The sequence below is a fragment of the Eublepharis macularius genome, chromosome 5, assembly GCF_028583425.1.
Source record: "Eublepharis macularius isolate TG4126 chromosome 5, MPM_Emac_v1.0, whole genome shotgun sequence".
In the NCBI taxonomy this organism is placed as follows: domain Eukaryota; kingdom Metazoa; phylum Chordata; class Lepidosauria; order Squamata; family Eublepharidae; genus Eublepharis; species Eublepharis macularius.
This window is the reverse complement of record NC_072794.1, coordinates 67,074,394-67,094,557: the sequence shown is the minus strand read 5'-3', so window position 1 is coordinate 67,094,557 and position 20,164 is coordinate 67,074,394. Positions and strand designations below refer to the sequence as shown.

Sequence of the window (20,164 nt, the reverse complement as noted above, 5' to 3'; positions counted from 1 at the left end):
GTGGGCGGGGCCACCTAACATGTGACCATTTTGGAGAACTACCAGAACTGCGTTCCTGTGCATTCCCCCTCAAAATGAGCCCTGGTCATCAGCAAATGTATGCTGGAGCCATACAAAGTTTGTCTATGCAAAAATCCTCTCAAAGTAATTATTACAATCTCACATATTCTTTTTCGCTGCCCCAAATATTCTGTTATGGGCAGTTTATTGATTCGTCCTCTTTTTCCTGTGCAGAGGGATTTTTTGGATAAGGCTCTAAAATTTTTCTTAGCTGACAAGAGTCCAGCAATAACCCTATCCGTTGCTGAATTCCTGGCTTATGTGTGGAAGTCAAGGGTAACATTTTATAAAGCCCCCTATGACTGTGCTGTATCCTGAGATAATTTTGCTGTCTGGGGACATGATTGTGCTGCCCTATGAATTTATTTCACAACATTTCTCCTGTTTTGTCTGTATTATTTATGCCAATAAAGGTTGCTGTGGCTGTGGCTGAAGATAAATGTCTTTTTCTTGGGAAGAAAATGAGCCATTCCATGAACCCTCTGTTACAGCCACCTCTCTCTCCCCTCTCTTGCTTGCTACTAATTCTGCTCAGTGTTAAAGACTTGTTTAACTGGAGATGGGTGAAAAGTGGCAAGAACGCACACTCTGTATATTGGTTCCCCACTGCTATTGGCACTGTCTTAAGCTGTGATTGCTGTAGTGATGGTGAACTCTGGTAGAGTCACATCTAAAGACATTAAAACAGTCTTTTTCTTTCTGTCTTTCTGTCTTTGTCTTTCTTTCTTTCTCTAACCTTCAGCTCATGCATAACTTGCATTACTAATCTGGAAAACAGCAGCAACCTGAAACCCCCTACTAATGTATAAGATTCCTCACATGGTGGCCATTTTCACTCATGACAAGCAAATGAATGTTATTGAGCATGCATTAATACAGCTTTCTAGGTGGTACCACATTCCTTAACTAGTCTATGGCACTATTTTTTCCTGCCAGCTGACTTCATAGTATTCATCATGGTGAAATGATGAGTTGAACTTAGTGGGTTGGCTCCCACAAACCATAAGTGGAACAAAGCATTAGTAACTTATGCAAGTACATGAAGCAGAGTTTACATGCCACTGGAATAGGCAGGTTCTATAGCAGCTCCTGTGTTTCTACTTAGGCAGTGTCTTGCACAAATAGAATAATAATTTTGGATTTAGTGCCATTTTCTGGTAGCCAGTCCTTCTGTGAGCACAAATGCCTTTCTATGTTATCCTTTGGACCCAACCCATCTTCTTTAACCTCTAGGTCAAAATTCTGTGGCATGTCACTCCTAGCACTTCCCAACGCTTGACTTCATCCTCATGCCTTAATTTCTCCCACGTCTTGCATTCTGAAAAGAAAAAAATTGCAATAATTATTTAATAAAAAGCCCTCAATTTAGCTTATTTGCATGCTTTAGCTATTGTTTGGGTTACTGGTTTTATAAAAAGTTAGTTGGTAGGATTAGACACTTTGAGAATAATTGTGCTAATAAAACAAATATATCAATGCCTGGTAATCCAAGAGGGTTCTGCTTTTTCCCCTTTGCTTACTGTGATTAACACCTTAATGGCTGAGTTGGTTGGCCTGAATCTTATTTAAGGAATTTTCCTTACTCATGAAGGTGGACCTGGCTCTGGCAAAGGGACCCAGTGCAAGAAATTAGCACAAAAATATGGATTCACTCATCTGTCCACAGAAGATCTTCTCCAGCATGAAATTTCATCATTGTCAGAAAGAAGTAAGACTATCAGAGACATAATGGAAAGTGGTGAAGTTGTACCAGGGGTAAGCTATGATTCCAATGGGGGAGATAATCCTTTTGAGTTATCTGTTTGTTAAAATTAAAGAAGCAGAGAAGATTTGGGGATAAAAAAAGATCTATGCGTTTTTAAAGCATTTATCAAAAGGAAGCTGCATAAGTCTCTCCAGAACATATTTCAGAAGAGCAGACTGTAGTAACTAATGATTCCTTTAAAGAACAACAAAGCAGTATGTTATAATATTAATCCTTATATTTGTAATGTTTCCCAGGGTGAGTCCTTTAGAAAACTTTTACCACAGGCATTACCCCAGATTTGTTACTTTCCCACTTCCCTACTGCTTCATGGATCCCTGCAGAAATACGTTCTGGAATAGAATTTGGCTTGGTAATGTAAACACCTAAGCCTGTGAGGTAAATTTGAAAGAGAGAAAAGAAGCCTTTTAAAAAGAGAACAAGAACAAAGTTTATTTGGAACAAATTTAAGCTCTGAGGTTATTATAACACTTAACATGGAGGAGGGGGTTAGATTATATAAATGGTATATACCAAGAAATGTCTTCCTGGCAGATTTAAATAAACACTTTTTCATAAATTACATGTTTCAGATAACCACACCAAACTCTGCTGTAACAGAAAATGTATACATTTTTCATTCAGTTCCTCAACAGTATTAGGAGATTTAATGAAAAAAAAATTCTTTTAAACTGGTCTTTCTCAACTGTCATTAACAAACATTGTCTCTGTTTCTCAGTACTTGGCTGGTATTGATTTGTTAGAGCTCTATCATCATTAATTCCTGTTTTGCTGGGCAAATTTTTCTCCTTTGATTGTCCCAGTACTATATAGTTTTTGTTCTTCTCACATACGAGTTATTTAGAGGGCCCTTCAGATAATTTTTTACATCAAGGTACCCTTGATCTGTAGCATCTTTAGCCGAATGGTTAATCCAGCCGTGACCATACAGAATAACAACCATGTGCTTATATACTGCCCTTCTGGACAGATTAGTGCCCACTCAGAGCAGTGAACAAAGTCAGTGTTTTTTATTATCCCCACAATATAGCTGGGGATCTGGTTCTGAGTGAAGTAGCTTGCCCAAGGCCACCTGCAGATATTATGGCGGTAGTGGGAGTTGTACGAACAGAGTGCTGATTCACAGTCCAGCCACTTAACTACTATGCTACAGCAGCAGAGTATATTATTTTAAAAGCCAGTAAGTCCCTGTCTGGCCTTGTATGTGTCACTGTTTAGAATTTTTCCAGCTATATAAACATTTGTGATTAGAGGCAGCAGCTGATAGTTTTGGAGGAGTAATGATGGTGTCATGTATCCCTTTCTATCATGTAGTTTCATTCGTTGTCTTAAACCCTCTTGTTATTTCACTCTCTGGTAGGGTTGCCAGCTCCAAGTTGGAAAATTCCTGGAGATCTGGGGGGTGAAACCTGGAGAAAGTGGGGTTTGGGGAGGGAAAGGATTTTGGCATGGCATAATTTCATAGAGTCCACCCCCCAAAGTAGCCATTTTCTCCAGGTGAACTGATCTTTGTGGCCTGGAGACCAGTTGTAATTCCGGGATATCTTCAGCCACTATCTGGAGGCTGGCAACCCTACACTCTGGGTAGGTAATGCTGCCACCATGAATTCAATTCCAAACCAGTTAATTTATTTTTTCCCTGAATAATGTGCCCAAGTACTAGGCTCCTTTGTGAGACTATGTGGCCCTGAGGATAGAACTGGGATATATAGAAATCATATATATTCTGGAGTGAACAAAAAAACCCAAAATAAACCTTTATTAGTACATGAAGCATATTAGTTTTACACCATTTCTCAAGCTTGGTGGTTTCAAAGATAGTTATCTGTTCTTAAAGTTTTTTTCTTAGGCTCAGTCACACAATGTAATTTTCCACACAGCTCTTCTTTAAGAAAATAAACTCTGCACAGACTTTCCACACAGCTTGCCTGAATTAGATAGATTAATCTCTCACCCAGATATACACAGACTTTCTCTCTCGGGTGCACACAGTTTGCCTGACTTAGACAGAATGAATATTTTCTCTCAGAAACACACAGTTCAGGCTTCTCATAGATTGCCTGACTGAACTAGAATGAGAATACTTTCAGGCTTCCACACAGGTTGTCTGCTTTGCCCAGAATGAATACTTTTCTCTCTGCTCAGTAACTAAAAAAAAACCCCTGCAGTTCCACCCCTAGAGTACTGCTACTTTCCAATCAGATTTCACTCCACTCGCACTTCTCAATCCCACCTATACTCTCAGTAGTCAATCAATCACTCATCCCTCTTTCACTCTCCCCATTGTTTTGTAACACATCAAGCATTTAAAGAAACACACACACTTAAAATCATTACAAATGGAAACACAGTTTGTTACTTGAACAGTTCTTCAAAGAAGGATGGTATGAAGGAATGGAATCTAGCTCACATAATAATGCAAGTTAACTTCCACAACAGGCTCTGTACTACATAATTTGTGTTCTTCAATTAAGGATATTATTATAGAACTCCTGAAAGAAGAGATGGATGCCAGTCTAGAAGACACAAAAGGTTTCCTGATTGATGGTTATCCCCAGGAAATGAAGCAAGGAGAAGAGTTTGAGGGCCAGGTGAGCTTTGTCATAATTAAGAATTCCATTTCCAGTGTTTACTGTTCACAGGAGAATTGATAGCTCTTTTTTTCCTGGCAGGGCTCCTCTGCCTTTAACAGCTGCAGGACTAGTGGAATTTCATCTATTAAATTGTTTCTCACATGCAGGTGCCTTGACAGAACTTTGCTTGCAGAATTTCTAATGTACTTTAATACTACAGATTTGTTCCCAGCACAAAGGCACTCAGGGTGATGTATGTACAGTTAATGCATGTTTGTCATTCAGTTGTGGACAGCACAGGAACCCTGCCAGAAATTGACAACCCTACCTGCCTGACAAACACATTGAGATTATAATTCCAAATTGCTAATTAAAATGTCTGCATATTACATCTAACCTAACCCTTTTCCGTTAAAAAAGGACATGTCAGTCAAGTGTCCACTTGACCCAAAAGTTTGATATATTCCCTGAGCTAGAGTTGACTCAGAATTCTGGGTAAGGAACTATTGCCTGCCTCTTTCCAACCACAATAACTTGAAAACCAAGATTTAATACTTAGCATTAATATAGCACTTTCCATGTTAAAAAGGTCTTGTACATATGTCTTACTGTAAAACTGGTAGGCCAGCTAGTATTATCTTATAGGGGGGCACAAAAATGGAAAGAAAGATATGTCTAAGGGTCGCACTACAAGTGACAAATGACACTTGCCTGGCAAGTGAACAGACTCATGTGTATTCCTCCCTGTTCACTTGCCATTCACTTGCTCTCCACTTGATCAAATGGAGAGCAAGTGAATGGCAAGTGAACAGGGAGGAATACACGTGAGTCTGTTCACTTGCCAGGCAAGTGTCATTTGTCACTTGTAGTGCGACCCTACGATCACCCAGTGAGTTTGTGGCAGAGGTGAGATTTGAACTAGAGATTTTTCAAATTGTAGCTCATTCTCTTAACCAAATTGCTTCACCAGTTCTGCTGGGCCTTTGGCTGAGGACTAGCGGGTGTCCCCCCCACCCTTCCACCTATGACCACTACTTTTTCTGGGACTGCCCTCAGCCATGTGCTATGCCCATATGTATGCCTATATACGGACTCCTGGCTGTTTATTTAAGTAGCCTATGGATACGGCGTCTGGACTATTTTAATGTCTGTTTTAAGATTATTACTAGTTTTATATAATTTTATGAATGATGTGAGCTGCCCTGAGCCCATTCATGGGGAGGGCAGGGTATAAATCAAATAAATAAATAAATAGAACTGTTGATGGAACAAACAGCAGCTATTCTCAACAACTAGTTGTGTATGTTTGCCACCAAGCAATAGCTCCTTACTATTCACTTTCAATGTATCTGCAGAATGTAAGAAATCCAAGATGTGTAATGTAACCTCTACTGAATACAACTCTCAGAAATGTCAGTAATATTAGGCTTTAAAAAATGTAATACAATTCACAAATGAAAGCCAGAAAATCCAGGAAGGCAAGCAGTTTAACAACTACTATAGGCTGAAATGTGTCCAGAAAACAGCACAATGAACAATGCAATTGGATTCAAGTTTTCCCATGAAGTATGTTTTCTGGACACAGTTCAGACACAGTTCAGAAGTATGTTTTCTGGACACAGAATCCAATTGCATTGTTCATTGTGCTACTTGAAGGTGAATTTTAATGCATTTCCTAAAATGTATACACTGAATGCATGTCAAAAATAAAAATAATGCAGAGCAGGTCCCAGCAAGCAACCTATAAGTGTTTGTGATGAATTATTATAAATGTCTCATTTGAAAACAGCATAAAACAGCAGGCCAGTGTTCAATTTGGCTACAAATCAAAGTCCTGATTTCTTAGTTAAACAAACCCTGAACCGGCCTATGCAATTTACACAGCACTGTGGGTCAACTATATGACTTAATGCACTGAAGTCCAGATGAACCCAAGATACAGATCTACAAACCAATGCTATCTCTATGCAAGGAGCACTTAGTAGAACTTAATTTTGAATTAAAATTAATGAAGTAAACAGCATTTACCACTAGACTACTTTTGTTTTGTTGTTGTTTTGTTTTGTTTTGTTTTGTTTTGTTACTGTTTCCTGTTGATTTATGATGCCAGGTACATTTAGGGACATTTATGATGCCAGGTACATTTAGACACCCTACGGTTGTGGGGAAATTCAGTCACAGGATATCAAAAGCTTTTTCTAACCAGAGTTTATTCTAGCTCCATTGGTATATCTTTTTACAGAAGACCATATTCTTATAACTTTATAGAGTAGAAGTAGATAGCAGAAACCCAGGACTGCTGCTAGAACTGGATCTAGTGTCTCTTCTACCCCTCCCCCTTAACATTGCTTGGTTCAATATCAGACTGTATTTTTTGCATAAGGCACAGGAGCTCTTAAGTTAGAGCCAAAGACTTCCTTCCTCTAAGTTTGTCAGAGGACATTTTTCACAGCAGAATAGCTGAATCTTTGATTCCAGCCCATTTCCTGTGTTTAGCATACTGACGTTGAAGATACTGAATATTTTCACCCTAAATTGAGAAAGTCCAGGAAGGCAAGTGGATACCTTAAGTTGAATTTGCTCCCTGAATTTTCTCAAGCTTACTACAACAAAGCCATAAACATATTCTGGAAGAAATCCATTATTATATAATATATGTGTGTATTATGTCCATATGTATATTATGTCCATATGTATATTATGTATATTATATATGTAATTATGCAACTAAATTTTAAAATGTTGCAAAGATTTAATGAGTTCTCAGATCCCACAATTACAGGCCATTCAGGACATTAGAGTGGGGTGGGGTCAAAGCTGTGAAGTAATAGCAAAGTAGAGCTCATCCTGTCAAAAACTAGTTTTTGGTACACTGGTGCCTCCTTGTGCATGAAAATTAAGTTATTGTCTTCTTTTATATAATGCTGCATTCTATTTAATAAGGGATTGCCTAAAGGCTGATTTCAGAAATTTAATATTTGCAAGGGCAAGAGCCTATTCCTGCATTTGCAGAGCAAGAAAAATAGCCCTCTAGCATAGCAGCATGACAGAGGAAGCACATATGTCCCAAACCCCAAGTCATGCTGTCTGAGGAAAAATCCTATCTCCTGCATGAATTAGTGTCAAGAAATCTTTAGGGTTTTTTAAAATTAACCACTGACTTCTTCCTAATTCCAAGTGAACACTTGAACAAAGGGTGGCCAAGTTCTGGTGAAGTTTTCCCAAGTAGGAAACACCTAGACCTTCCATGCCTCTTCTTCATATCACTGAGCCAGGTTTGTCTGGATGAACCATACCAGAGTGTAACAGATTAATGAATCTGTAATGAATCTGTTAAGAGTTTTAAGCTCTTATGATTTATTCTTTTAAACTAGGTGGCTTCAAAAAAAGTCTGTGAAATAAATCTCTTTACTTAGAGAATTTGTCTTTCAGTACGAAGTATTTTCTATGGGTTCTTGCTTAACTCTTTCCCAGCAAGGCACACAAAATACTTATTAGAGTTAATTTTCTGTAAAGATAAACTTTAACTCTTTTATTCAGGCTGGTTATTAAAAATAGATATAAATACAATATAATCCTAATGATAATGAAATTGGGCATGCAAGAAGAATCAAATCTCAACATTTCTCCAAAATAACTGTATACAAGTGATATAAAAGAATCTGATTTTAGCTAGCTATTCTACGAAGTGCCTTGGAACCCTTCAGACACACAAACACACTGATTTCTCATCTAAAAGTTCTTTCAATAATTCCCTCATCAAATTCCTGATTAGGTAACTGATGCGACATCATTTTATAGCCCGCGACAATTGCAACCTTCAGATAAATCTTTGTGATCTTACATGTGGCTATTACTATAAACAATATGATTGGTTCTCAATTAGGTAACTCTTCATTTTTCATCATGTGATTTTGTAAATAATAGGCTTGCTGAATCTAACTATGACATCATTCACACCTGCATTGAAATATATCCTTTATAAAGCTTTGTAGTTGCTTGAATCTAGATTAAACAGATTATATTTAGCTTTTTAAATTAACAAACATTTACCTGCTCTTCTTCAGCTACTTTTATTTAGCTATTGGAAATAAAAGAATCTTGAAATTTTCTTTAATCTGTTGTGTGTTGCATAAGAGTCATAAAAAGGAGAGAACACACATGTATAATTTGAGCACAAATTATACAAATCAAATTTCTGTGACAAAACAAAAGCACAGGAGAAGAGGACATGAAATAGGGAGGATACTTCCAGAACATCTTAAGTCTTTACACAGGGGTAACATTTCTCCATGTAGTTTAGTATGGCCGTTCTTATCATGGGAGTGTGCTTTACACTGATACCCATCGTACTGTAGCATTTATATGTACCCATTAACACATTATGGACTAAGGAAAGATACACATAGGAGCATCCTCTGTGGAGTCCTTGTATTCAAAAAGAAGCATTCAAAGGGAAGAGAAGCCTTGGAAGAGGCAACTGATGATAAGTTTTTCTTCCCTTTGTTCAGATTGGAGAGCCATCCTTGGTGCTCTGCCTGGACTGTTCCTCTAAGACCATGAGCAGTCGTCTTCTGAAACAAAGTCAAAGCAACCAATGCCTCATGGACAATGCTGAAGTCATCATGAAGCGTATTGAAAGTTACTACCAGATGGCTGAGCCTCTGATCACGTATTATGAAAACAAAATTCCAGTTTTTAAGGTAAACTGTGCTGTCATGTTGAACTGCTGTCCTTGCCTCTCATTTACACAAAGGCATTCCAAAACTGAGGGCAAATTATTTATGAATACCTTGAGACAATATTTGTGTCATAAAGTTCAAATATCAAAATGCAGACAAGAACACTTCTTGACAATGCTCACATATTAGTTTGCATACAGCCAGCTAAAATATCAAGGCACCTGAACTTTTTTTTAAAATTTTTTTTTATTGGATTAGAAATCATTGAATTGTACATTACAGTCAATTTCCTTTAATTTCCCCAGTTCTAACCCCCTCCCTTTCCCCCCCTTTTGTTGACTTCCAACAGTTTTCCAACCCCTTGTCCCTTATCCCTTACTCATTTCAAATTTATTATATCTGTCAAACATTAACTTTCACTTTCTTCTAAGCTTATCTATATAACACAGTGTATCCTCTGTCTTCTTACTTACTTTAACAACTAAATAATGCATAACTAAATAATACATTCTTGGCATATATTCTTTTAATAATAGTCATTTAACTAATTTTGGTACTCTATTCTCTATCTTATAATCTCATCTTCAATATGGGACAAACAATTTATCCCTCATTTAGCATAATTTTAGGTACTTCTATAAACAATACATTCAATATAAGTCAACCAATTTAACTTATATTCTATATATTACTTTTTCTGCACATCTTGTCTTCGTACTATTTTAATTATATAATTCCTCCATTATGCAGCTATCCACCAAAAGTAGTCAACCAATTTGACCCATATATACCTCAGTCAGTCAATTTAACATGTAGTCTATACTATACATATAGTCTATTACTATGTATTTTCCCACCTTGCTTAGGTTTCTTCATTGCAATTATAAAATATCTCCATTATACAATTATTGCCAAAAATGAAATTAATTAGTTTCTATTCTTATAATTAATTAATTTCTATCATTATAATTCTTATAATAACACCTATGATACTTAATACTATATATAATAGTCAAATAAAATAGTTGCTTAGAAATTCTCATTTAACTCTCCACCCCCCGGTAAAGTCACCTCCCTCTACTTTTATTGTATTTCAGTAATTTTCAAACTGCCACAGTTCTCCTCCCACCTCCCATTTTTTCACCAAATATTGTTTCAGCTTCTCCCAATCCGTGTAAAACTGTCCTGGATCAAGGTCTCTCAGTTTCCTTGTCATTTTGTCCATTTCTGCCATGTACAGCAATTTGTAAATCCAGTCCTCAATAGTTGGCACTTCTTGCACTTTCCATTTTTGCGCATACAAAAGTCTAGCTGCTGCTGTCATATAAAATAACAATGTCCTATATTGTGCTGGAATTCTCTCCATTCCCAAGTTCAGCAGCAGGAGTTCTGGGTTCTTATTTATTTGAAATTGTAAAATCTCGCTTACCTCTTTTATTATTTCCCCCCAGTACTTCCTAGCTACCTCACAAGTCCACCACATGTGATACAAAGATCCTTCATGTTTCTTGCATTTCCAGCATTTGACATATTCAAATTCCCTAGCCTAATTTTCTTTGGTGTCAAGTACCAACAGTAAATCATTTTATGAACATTCTCTTTAATATTGGTACATGTCGTAATTTTCAGCGTGTTTTCCCACAAGTATTCCCATGCCTCCATTGTTATTTCTTTGTTAAAATTAATAGCCCACTTCACCATTTGCACTTTAACTGTCTCATCTTCAGTATACCATTTCAGCAGCACTTTATATACCTTAGAAATTTCCTTTTTGTCCTCTTGTAGGAGTGCCTGTTCTAGTTCCGAATTCTCCATTCTTATCCCTCCCTTCACACAGTCCGAGTTATAAAGATCTCTGATCTGTCTATACTGAAACCAATTGTAGCTTGGAGATAACTCATCTTGTGTCTTTATTTTAGGTTTAGAAAATTCCATTCGGGTTATCTCCTTGTATGTTAAACACTGTTGTTCATTATCGACAGTTCTCGGATCTTTTACTTCATATGGAACCACCCATGAGGGGTCAAGGCACCTGAACTTGAAAGTGTGAAGCAATAGAAAGAATTATCTTTTCACTGTATGGAGAGTATTCCAAATTAAAAATGGTCTAGGAATGAATAAGGGCAACATTTTTTCTATTTCCACAGAAGAATTTTTTGTCATAAGTTCTGCACTGTCAAATGGAAGAAAATTATATGCCATTAGTCATTAGAGGTGTGCACCAAGAAAGTTTGTTTCAGTTTTGGTTCTGATATTTCTGGAATCATTCCATTCCATTACTAGTTTTTCCAGCTGGGCCAGTGCCGGCTCGGAATGGATCCATTTAGTTCTTTTTGTTTTGGTCTGTTGTAGGCATGCTGGCCACACATGCACAAATGCACTCTGTTCTTTTCAAGGGGAGTGGGTGTGGGTGGGTGGGTGAACAACAAAGCCCTATAGAGCCAATAACCTTCACATTCTGCTGTTGTCTGTTAGTTTCATATTTCCTTGTGCTTTGCTCCCACAATGAGGAATGAATCCAAATCCCTTCTTTTGATGCTCAGCATTCCACTGCAAAATGAGGTGTTCTCGCTGCCAGTCTTCTTCATTGCCCAAGTGCAGGCAAGCAGGCAGACAGAATGATTGGCTGAATACCACCTCCCCCATACCAAAACAGATCTAAGTTTTCCTTTTGCTGGGGTGGGGGCAGGCAGGATTGTTTTTGAAAGGGAGGAGTTACACATTTTCCAATTGACTCAGAAAAAAAGAGAGCCCTGAAAGACTATGGAAGCAATCCTAAAGAGGTCTATTCAGATGTACGTCCATGTTATTCAATAATGCTTATTCCCAGGGAAGTGTCTTTATAATTGTAGAGTATGATTGAAGTCTTCCAGGGCTTTTATCTAGGTTGATTGCTTGAACAGACTACCCCCCTCTGCAGCACTTTCCTTCACAGCAATTCCAAGTAAAGCTGTGCACTGAAAAAAAATTTGGCTGATTCAGGTTCAGTATACTGAACTGTAAAAAAATTTGGCGTTGCCAGATTCTGAGTTCGTTGTCTTGTTTGACTTGGCAATACAGAGCAAATTCGGTAAAATTTGGCCTCTGTTTCCAGTGGAAAACGTGATTTTGGAGTTTTCTGGGAGTCTAGGGGGCATTTTTGGACCAATTTTTTCCAAATTTGCTGGGGACCTACTCCTAACTGTCCTCTAATGACCTCCTCTCCAAATTTCATGAAGATTGGACTTTGGGTGGCCATTTTATGCCCCCCAACGACGGTGCCCCCAGTCACCTCCAATCTCCATTATTCCCTATGGGGTAAACTATAGGGGCTATTCAGTGGAATGGGGGTGCCATTTGCAAACCAAATCTACAGAATTTTCCATAGGCATACCCCTGACTGTCCTCTAAAGACCTCCCAAGTTTCATGAAGATTGGACCCCAAGGGGGCATTTTATGGCCTCCCAAAGAAGGTGTCTCCAGCCACTTCCAATCTCCATTATTCCCTATGGGGTAAACTAGGGAAGCTATCTAGGGGGTTGGGGTGGCATTTTGCAAGCAAAACCCACCAAATTTGCAGGTGACCTACTCCTAACTGTCCTCTAAAAACCCCATGTTTATGGACCCCCAAAGAAGGTGCCCCCAGCCACCCCATTTGTTTCTATTGTGGGGAAAAAGTGACTCTCACTGCAGAAACATATAGATCATGGCTGCCACGGCCACAGGCTAGGGATACCAGTCCCCCAGTGAGGGCAGGAAATGCCCCCACTCCCACCCTTAGCCCCCCACCATCACTCACCTGGCCAGTAGAGGAAAGGCCGGTAAACAGGCCTCCCAGCATGCTCCCAAGGGGTCACGATGACATCATTGCACCACCTGAAAGTATTCCTGCACTTTGCAGGGCCGAATGGGCCATATGGGCCAAATGGGCCGAATCAGACCTATGTGGGATCCACATTGGCCTACTGCGAAGCACATACACTCTCCAGGACCTGTCCATTAGGGCTACATTTCCCAGGAAGTTACTAAGACGGCAGCACATGGAGCATCATGGGGCTTGTAGTCCAGCTATCCAGTTTTCACAAGGCTCATTGCCTTGGCATGCTGGGCTAATGGACTTCAGTTCCCAGAAGGCACCATGGCAGCCCCAGCACACACTGGCAGATAGAAGAAGGAGTGGGTAGCCAAGCAAGAGTGATTGAGCAAGGGATGTGGTTCCCCCATGGCAGCAACCAGCCCCAGCAGAGAGATGCTGCCAGCCTGAATCTGCCTCCTGATGGTAGGCCATCTTGGCATGCCCTGGACACATTTGTGCTGCTGTGACAGAGTCCACATGGGCACGAGGTGAGCTGGGCTGCCCTCCCACCAGCTGGGCAGTAAGAGTGGGGGAGAGGGGCTGCTCCCCTGCTTTGCAGTGGGCCAAACTGGGCCTGTTTAGGGGGGCAAACTGGCCCGTTACGAAGTGCACACATTCACAGGCTTGTGTGACAATGTCATTTCCGGGAAGTGATGTCATTGTGCCATTCAGGAGCACGCATGCCAAAATGAAGCGCCAAACCAAAAGACAGTCTTGCAACTAGAAGCAAACTCAAGCAAAGAAATGCCCCTGCCCCCCAACCAAACCGATGCAAGGGGAACACTTCAAATAAATAACAAAATTAGAATAGTAATTTTAAGGTTATTTTTTAAAAATAGCTCAGCTTATCTTTCTAGATCTATTTCAAAGTTAGCAAATGCTTAATTTTAAGAGCTTCTTTCCCCCCTCCCAAATCTAGCCAGACTTTTTGCTTTTCTCTTTTGTAGCATGTGGAATAACGTTTTTATTTCAAAAGCTCAAGGCTCTATCCAGCTAAGTTAAGCTCTTTTATTCATTCGTTTCAGGGATAGATTTAAGCCTGTGTTGCATCTTTTCTGTTGAAATAAATTGGACTGAAAATTGTTATGATGTAGGAAGCTAGGGTTTTGAACACTTTGCCTAGACTTGCTTATTTCCAGTTGCAAGACTGTCCCCCTTATTCATTTTGTTTTAGGTGATTCTCTGGTGTGATGTTGGTCCTCATAGGAAACAATGGCGAGTGGTTGGTCAGCCTGCTCAGGGGGCGCAGAGATTTTTGTGGAGGCTTCAGTTTGGTTCTGTTGGGCTGTCTGGTGTAGATTGTAATTGAGAGTATGCATGTGGCCATAGAAGCCATGATCTATTTGTTTCTGCTGTGGGAGTCATCCTCCCCAATAGAAACTAATGGAGAGGGCTGGTCAGCCTGCTCGTGGGTGCTGGTTTTTGGTGGGACTGCATTTTGGTTATATTGGGCTGTCTGGTGTGTAGATTCAAATTGGGAGTGTGCTTCCGGCCATAGAAGCCATGATCTATGTGTTTCTGCAGTGGTGGTAATTTTTTCCCTACATTAAAAAAAATGGGGCAGCTGGGGTCACCTTTTAGGGGGGGCATAAAATGGCCCCTAGAGTCCAGTCTCCTTGAAACGAGGGTCTTTAGAGGACAGTTAGGAGTAAGTCCCCTGCAAATTTGGTGGATTTTGCTTGTAAAGTGCCACCTCAGCCCTCTAGATAGCTCCCCAAAATAGCTCCACTAGTTTTCCCCATAGGGAATAATGGAGATTGGAAGTGGTTGAGGGAATCTACTTTGGGGGACCATAAAATGTCCCCTGAAGTCGAGTCTTCATGAAACTTGTGAGATTGTTAGAGGACAGTTAGGAGTAGGTCCCCAGAAAATTTGGTAAAATTCTGTCCAAAAATGCTCTCCCAGGCCCCTGGAAAGCCCCAAATCACGTTTCCTATAGGAAACAGGCATGGAGCCATTTCTTGCCAACAATAAGAAACTGTGCTGCTGTGGCTCCCTAAATTTACTGAATAAATTCAGTAAACTTCATTCCGTATTGCTAATCTCTTCAGCAATACTGGATTGAGTTTGGTAATACCGAATTTTACCTAATTCAGTAAAATTTGGTATTTACCGAATTCTGAACACAAATTGTACACCCCTAATTCCAGGTGCCCTGATTGCGGGGTGGGGAGACAGATCAATGCCTGGGTAGGAATGCAAAACAAACCAGGAAGCACCCCAGCAGGTCTGCTCAAATGTAAGTCCCATGTTATTCGTGCTTACTCCCAAGCTACGCGGTGGGGAGATCTCATTCCCTCTTGGACTCATTCCCCCTTCAAACCATCAGAGTTAATAATGTGCAGTGTCTCTGCCCTTGGATCTGATTGGTACTGTTCAGGAAAACAAGCGAGCCGAGTGCCTCCCTGTTGCTGGAAAGTACGAACCAAAATGAAACAAACTTTTTAGTGCGAGAGACTTATTTCAGTTCAGTTTTCCGGTTTTAGTTCAGCATTCTGGAAGCTGTTTTCATAAACCGAACCAGCCAGTTCTGTGTGTAATTTTGGCTTCTTTTTTCTGTTGTGTACATGACTAATAGGCATCAGCAGCTTTGAAAGGTATTTTAGAAACAATCTATCCATTAGCTTACAACTTTTGCCCTGTTTTAAAACCTTTGTCTTTGGATTTTAAATTCAGCTCCCTCCTTACATTACCTTAAACTTATACCTCAGGAAGGCTCTGGTCACAGCGAACATTCTTTTTAACTACACTGACAGAGCTTAGGAGATCTCTACTTTACCCAAGCTTTTATCTTAAGAACACCTTTTCTTTTGTGCTTGTGTGACCTTTATATTGCTGCCTCTGACTGCCTCAAAAGGTGTTAGCTGCCACCAAAGGCTTTCGTATTAGTCCTCCTTGGTGTAACTTGTAATACAGGATGGCTCGTTATACATAGTAGTTTGACAGAATGGTCAGCATTTGAAGATGGTTGTGAGGGGGAAAGGGATTTTTTTCTTAAACAAAAGTAGAATTCATTTGAAAATACATAAATGTGATGGTTGCAGAGTTTTGATAGTTTGATATTTCAGAATAGTTCTTAAGCTTAGTGGTTTCAAAGACAGTTATATGTATATTCACAAACCCAGTCAGACTAATTTTCCACTCGCGTCTTCACTAACAGAATAAACTCTCATGTCATCCACACAGAGACAGATTCACTCAGGCTTCCCACACAGCTTGCCTGACCTAGATAATCTCTCACTCAGATATACACATACTCTCTCAGGCACACACTCAGCTTGCCTGGCTTAGATAGAATTTCTTAGAACACTGCACAGATTCACTGAACTTATCAGAATGAGACCCTTTTCAGGCTTCCACGCTGTTTACCTGCTTTGACCAGAATGAATCTCTAAGGTATACGAAGGGTGACTGAAAAGCCTTCCCATAGCACTGACTAAAAATTGCAGTTCACTCCATCCCCTAGGGTACAGCTACCGTCCAATCAGATAACACTACATTCACCTATCAAGCTTCCCTCCTTTTCTTAGAGGCTTCCATTTAAACTCATAGGATTTTTTTTAAAAAAAACCCACATAAGCAAGCAGAAATCCAGTCAAAAAACAGCCACCATAAAAATTCTAACCTCAGAGTAAATGTATAAATATAAAAACAGGAGAGATGAGGATTTTGAAGTGATGGTATGATGCTTTGAAATCCTCGGGTCACATAATGACAGCGCTTCAAACAAGTAAATCAGAGGCAACTATGATTGATTTTTTTCCTTTTGCCATTATTAAAAAGGGGTTGTGTACAGGCTGCTCAGAAAACAAAAAAAATGCAAATCATCCTCATATGTTGCAAGACCTTTTCAGAATATCAAAGGTGTAGTATTTCATACTTCAAAGTATTCAGCAGGAAAAGGTGAAAAGGTTTCTGATCAATATACCCTTACATACACACACAAGATATATCCAGGAGTTAGCTGTGTTAGTCTGTAGTAGAACATGGCAAAGAGTCCAGTAGCACCTTCAAGACTAACCAACTTTACTGTAGCATAAGGTTTCGAGAACCACAGTTCTCTTCATCAGATGCATGCACAAAGAGAACTGTGGTTCTCGAAAGCTTATGCTACAGTAAAGTTGGTTAGTCTTAAAGGTGCCACTGGACTCTGCCATTTTGACGCATAAAATAACCATATACTTTTCACCTGAATGTTTATGGAATCACCACATGGTTTATCAAAAGCAGAGCCAGGATAAAATTTGGAAAAAGATCTCTCAGGGATTAGGAAAAAATGTATTGGAAGAACATCAGCAATCAGCAACTTTAAAGTGTAAATCATCTTTACAAAGCTGTAGAGGAACCAAGTAGCTGCCCCCACTACATACTTCCGAAGTCTTCAGAGAAGTGTATGGTAGACATAGTTTAGAGTCTAGCTACCAATAATTGGTATTTGGACAGGACATGGTGCCCCAAATAATGAAGGGCCACATTTTCTCTAGGCTTCAATACTCCTAATTGCCAGAGACCCCCGATGACTGCTCCTGTTCTGGTGTACCCATTAGGGTTGTATCAGCATTCCAGTTAGTTTCCTCACCCTGGAATTTTACAGATGGTTCAAATAGATATGTGTGCTTCAATATTTCTGGTTTGAACTTATAGCGCACAAAAATCTTATTGGTATTTTCTGGGTATATTTGGGAATCTGAATCAATATGCAAGATTCTCTGGTGTATCTGGATTCTGGAAATATTCAGGAATATTTGGAATAAGTGAGGCCAGCATTTTAAAAGTTGCACAGCTTTTTTCTTGCTTTGCAAGTTTCCTGGGCAAAAAGGGGAGGGGGGAGGCAACTCTCAGGCAATTGGTATTGCATGTTAGGGTGAGCTCAATGTCCAGTCACAGCGATTTTCTCATAGCCCACCAAAAGTTGACTTTCCTGGCTGTGACTTCAGTGTGAGATTTTTCTTTTTTGGGAGAGCATGCCTTTGGCTGCTCTGATCTGTCTGTGCCTTGTTTCTGCTGCCAGATTGGTTCTGCTGGGATTATCTGGTTTGGAACTTGTTCTGTTGGGTTTGATTGTTCTTTTTCCATTGGGAAGTGTTTGGTCAGTGGTTGCTCTTGCATGTTTGGCTGGGACTTCTTTACCCTGGTAAAAACATTAGATTTCGCCCTCATAGGGAACAATAGAGTAGCTGGGAGAACCTTGTTTCAGAGCCCGTAGAATTGTACCCCTTGACTCAATCTTGAAACTTGTGGCTGTGGGGGATGGGCAGCAGCTGTTCTGCTGTAAATTTTGTGTAATTTGCATGAAATACAGCCTCTCTAGCCTTCTAGAAAGATTCCCCTTTAGGGAATAATGGGCCTAGGTAATTTCAGAATCCCGCAAAACCCCTGGATTTGAATACCAAACTGGTATGGGACGACCCGAATATCTGGAATACCAACATTTATGGTCTTCCTAATATCCAAATCTGAAAAATACTGATTTTTATAGCACATCTCTTGTTTAGAAGTTGGCATTTTCAAAACTAAAGCCAGTGCTCAGGACAAAGTTGCATAGTTTGTAACTTTCCTACTTTATTTTTCTGCACATCTAGAGAGCATGCTGTTTGATCTCAGCCCTGTGTAAGTATCTCAACATGGCATCCATGCATAACCTAACAAATTCAGAAACAAACTGTGTTAGATTATCAGAATGGTTTCTCTTTTTTGAAGTTTAAATTTCTGATTCTAAATATTTCTTTTTAATAGATAAATGCAGAAGGGACACCAGAAGAAGTTTTCCTTGAAGCTTGTTCATCAGTCAATATTTTTCTGAAACAGGAAGAAACAGCATCAGTTCTTTCACGCCACACACAGTAACTGCAGGTCTCTCTCTCTCTCTCTCTCTCTCACACACACACACACACACACACACTCTCTCTCTCAGCAAAACGGTCCTTGGAAAATGCTGCGTAAAGCAATAGCTGCTGACTTGAAAAATACCTAAAATTAGTGCATGTTGTAAAGTTAAAAAAAAGAACCTATTTAGTTTGAATGGTACAATAACTGCACCAGTATCGTATGCTATCACAGTTTACACTTTTCACAGGGTAAAAACAACAGCTTTAATTTGTATGAATTTAGTCTTGTTCTTCAATATACACAGTCAGCACTGAGCTCCTAAATTAGCTGCCCATCAGCAGAATTAACACTGCAATTGTTTCTGCAAACAAACAATTCAATTTTGAGGCTCTTCAATCCTGCTCTTTATTAATAATACTTGTAAAATCTGTTTTCTACTATTTTATTGGTAGAACAAGCCTGCCTTGACAGCATGGTCAATAACACAGACGAGTGAAAGTTCAGCAATTCTAAGAAAAGCAACATACACATGTCACATAGCAAATAGATTGAATGTGAGGCAATTAATGCCACATATGAAACAAGTTATGTTGCTATTGCTGCCAAACTTCCAAATGTTCTACAGACTTATGGTAAAGATGAGTCTTACTTTGAAATAACATTAGATAGGAATACTTGTTTGCTTGATAAAAAAATCAATTCTAAATATTGCTGATGTCCCAAACTATGCTAATATCTGAGTGTAAAAAACATGCTAAACATCTAACAACCACAACATTCTAAAGGGAGGGATGTAATAATTTTATATGTTAGCTATCATATGTTTGAAAAGTAAACATGGCAAGTGTAAATTTCAGTTTTACATCTTATGCAGTTATTTCTCATTGCCTGATATTAAATATAAGTTAAAAGTGTGAAAGAAAGTGTTTCAGTTAAATCACCTGTACTTAACAATCCACATTTCCATACTTTCTGCCGAACACACATGAAATCATTTTACCTGCATCAAGCCAACCGAAATATCGAGGGCTTGTGTATGCTGAGTATGCTCTGTATCAGCATACATATTCGTGTCTTTAGAAAGTGACTGTTTTTCTTTGGGCCCTCCACCACTGTGGCTTGCATGATTGATCTTTGTCAACAGTTGCATTATTAATGAGCACATGAAGATTTGTATTTTTCAAGTAACTTTTCTTGTAATGAAGATATAATACAAATAAAACATATGTACAAATACTAAGGCTAGTAATTATTACTTCATACTTTTGTCTTAAGCACAATAAAAATTAATCTTTAAAAAAAAAATTCAGCTTGCTTGAAATATGCACTATAAGCAGATCATGAACTCAATGAAAAACAATGAAATTGTCTGCATTTGTGAATGCTTCTTTAGTTTCCTCAAATGACACAGCTTTTAAAC

The 20,164-nt window shown here is 39.1% G+C and overlaps 1 protein-coding gene across 2 annotated transcripts in view; it reads left to right on the top strand.

Moving 5' to 3' along the window:
• The window catches only part of AK5 (adenylate kinase 5), a 166,336-nt gene extending 146,430 nt beyond the window's left edge, over positions 1-19,906 (top strand). Inside the window, exons 11-14 of one of the 2 annotated variants that reach the window (XM_054979196.1) lie at positions 1,652-1,815; positions 4,300-4,416; positions 8,910-9,101; positions 18,652-19,906. In XM_054979196.1, the coding sequence (XP_054835171.1) occupies positions 1,652-1,815; positions 4,300-4,416; positions 8,910-9,101; positions 18,652-18,762 (584 nt within the window). In that variant the 3' untranslated portion in view covers positions 18,763-19,906. The remainder of the gene's footprint in view (positions 1-1,651; positions 1,816-4,299; positions 4,417-8,909; positions 9,102-18,651) is intronic. The other variant, XM_054979197.1, reaches the window with a different exon arrangement.
• The last annotated feature ends 258 nt before the right edge of the window (positions 19,907-20,164 follow it).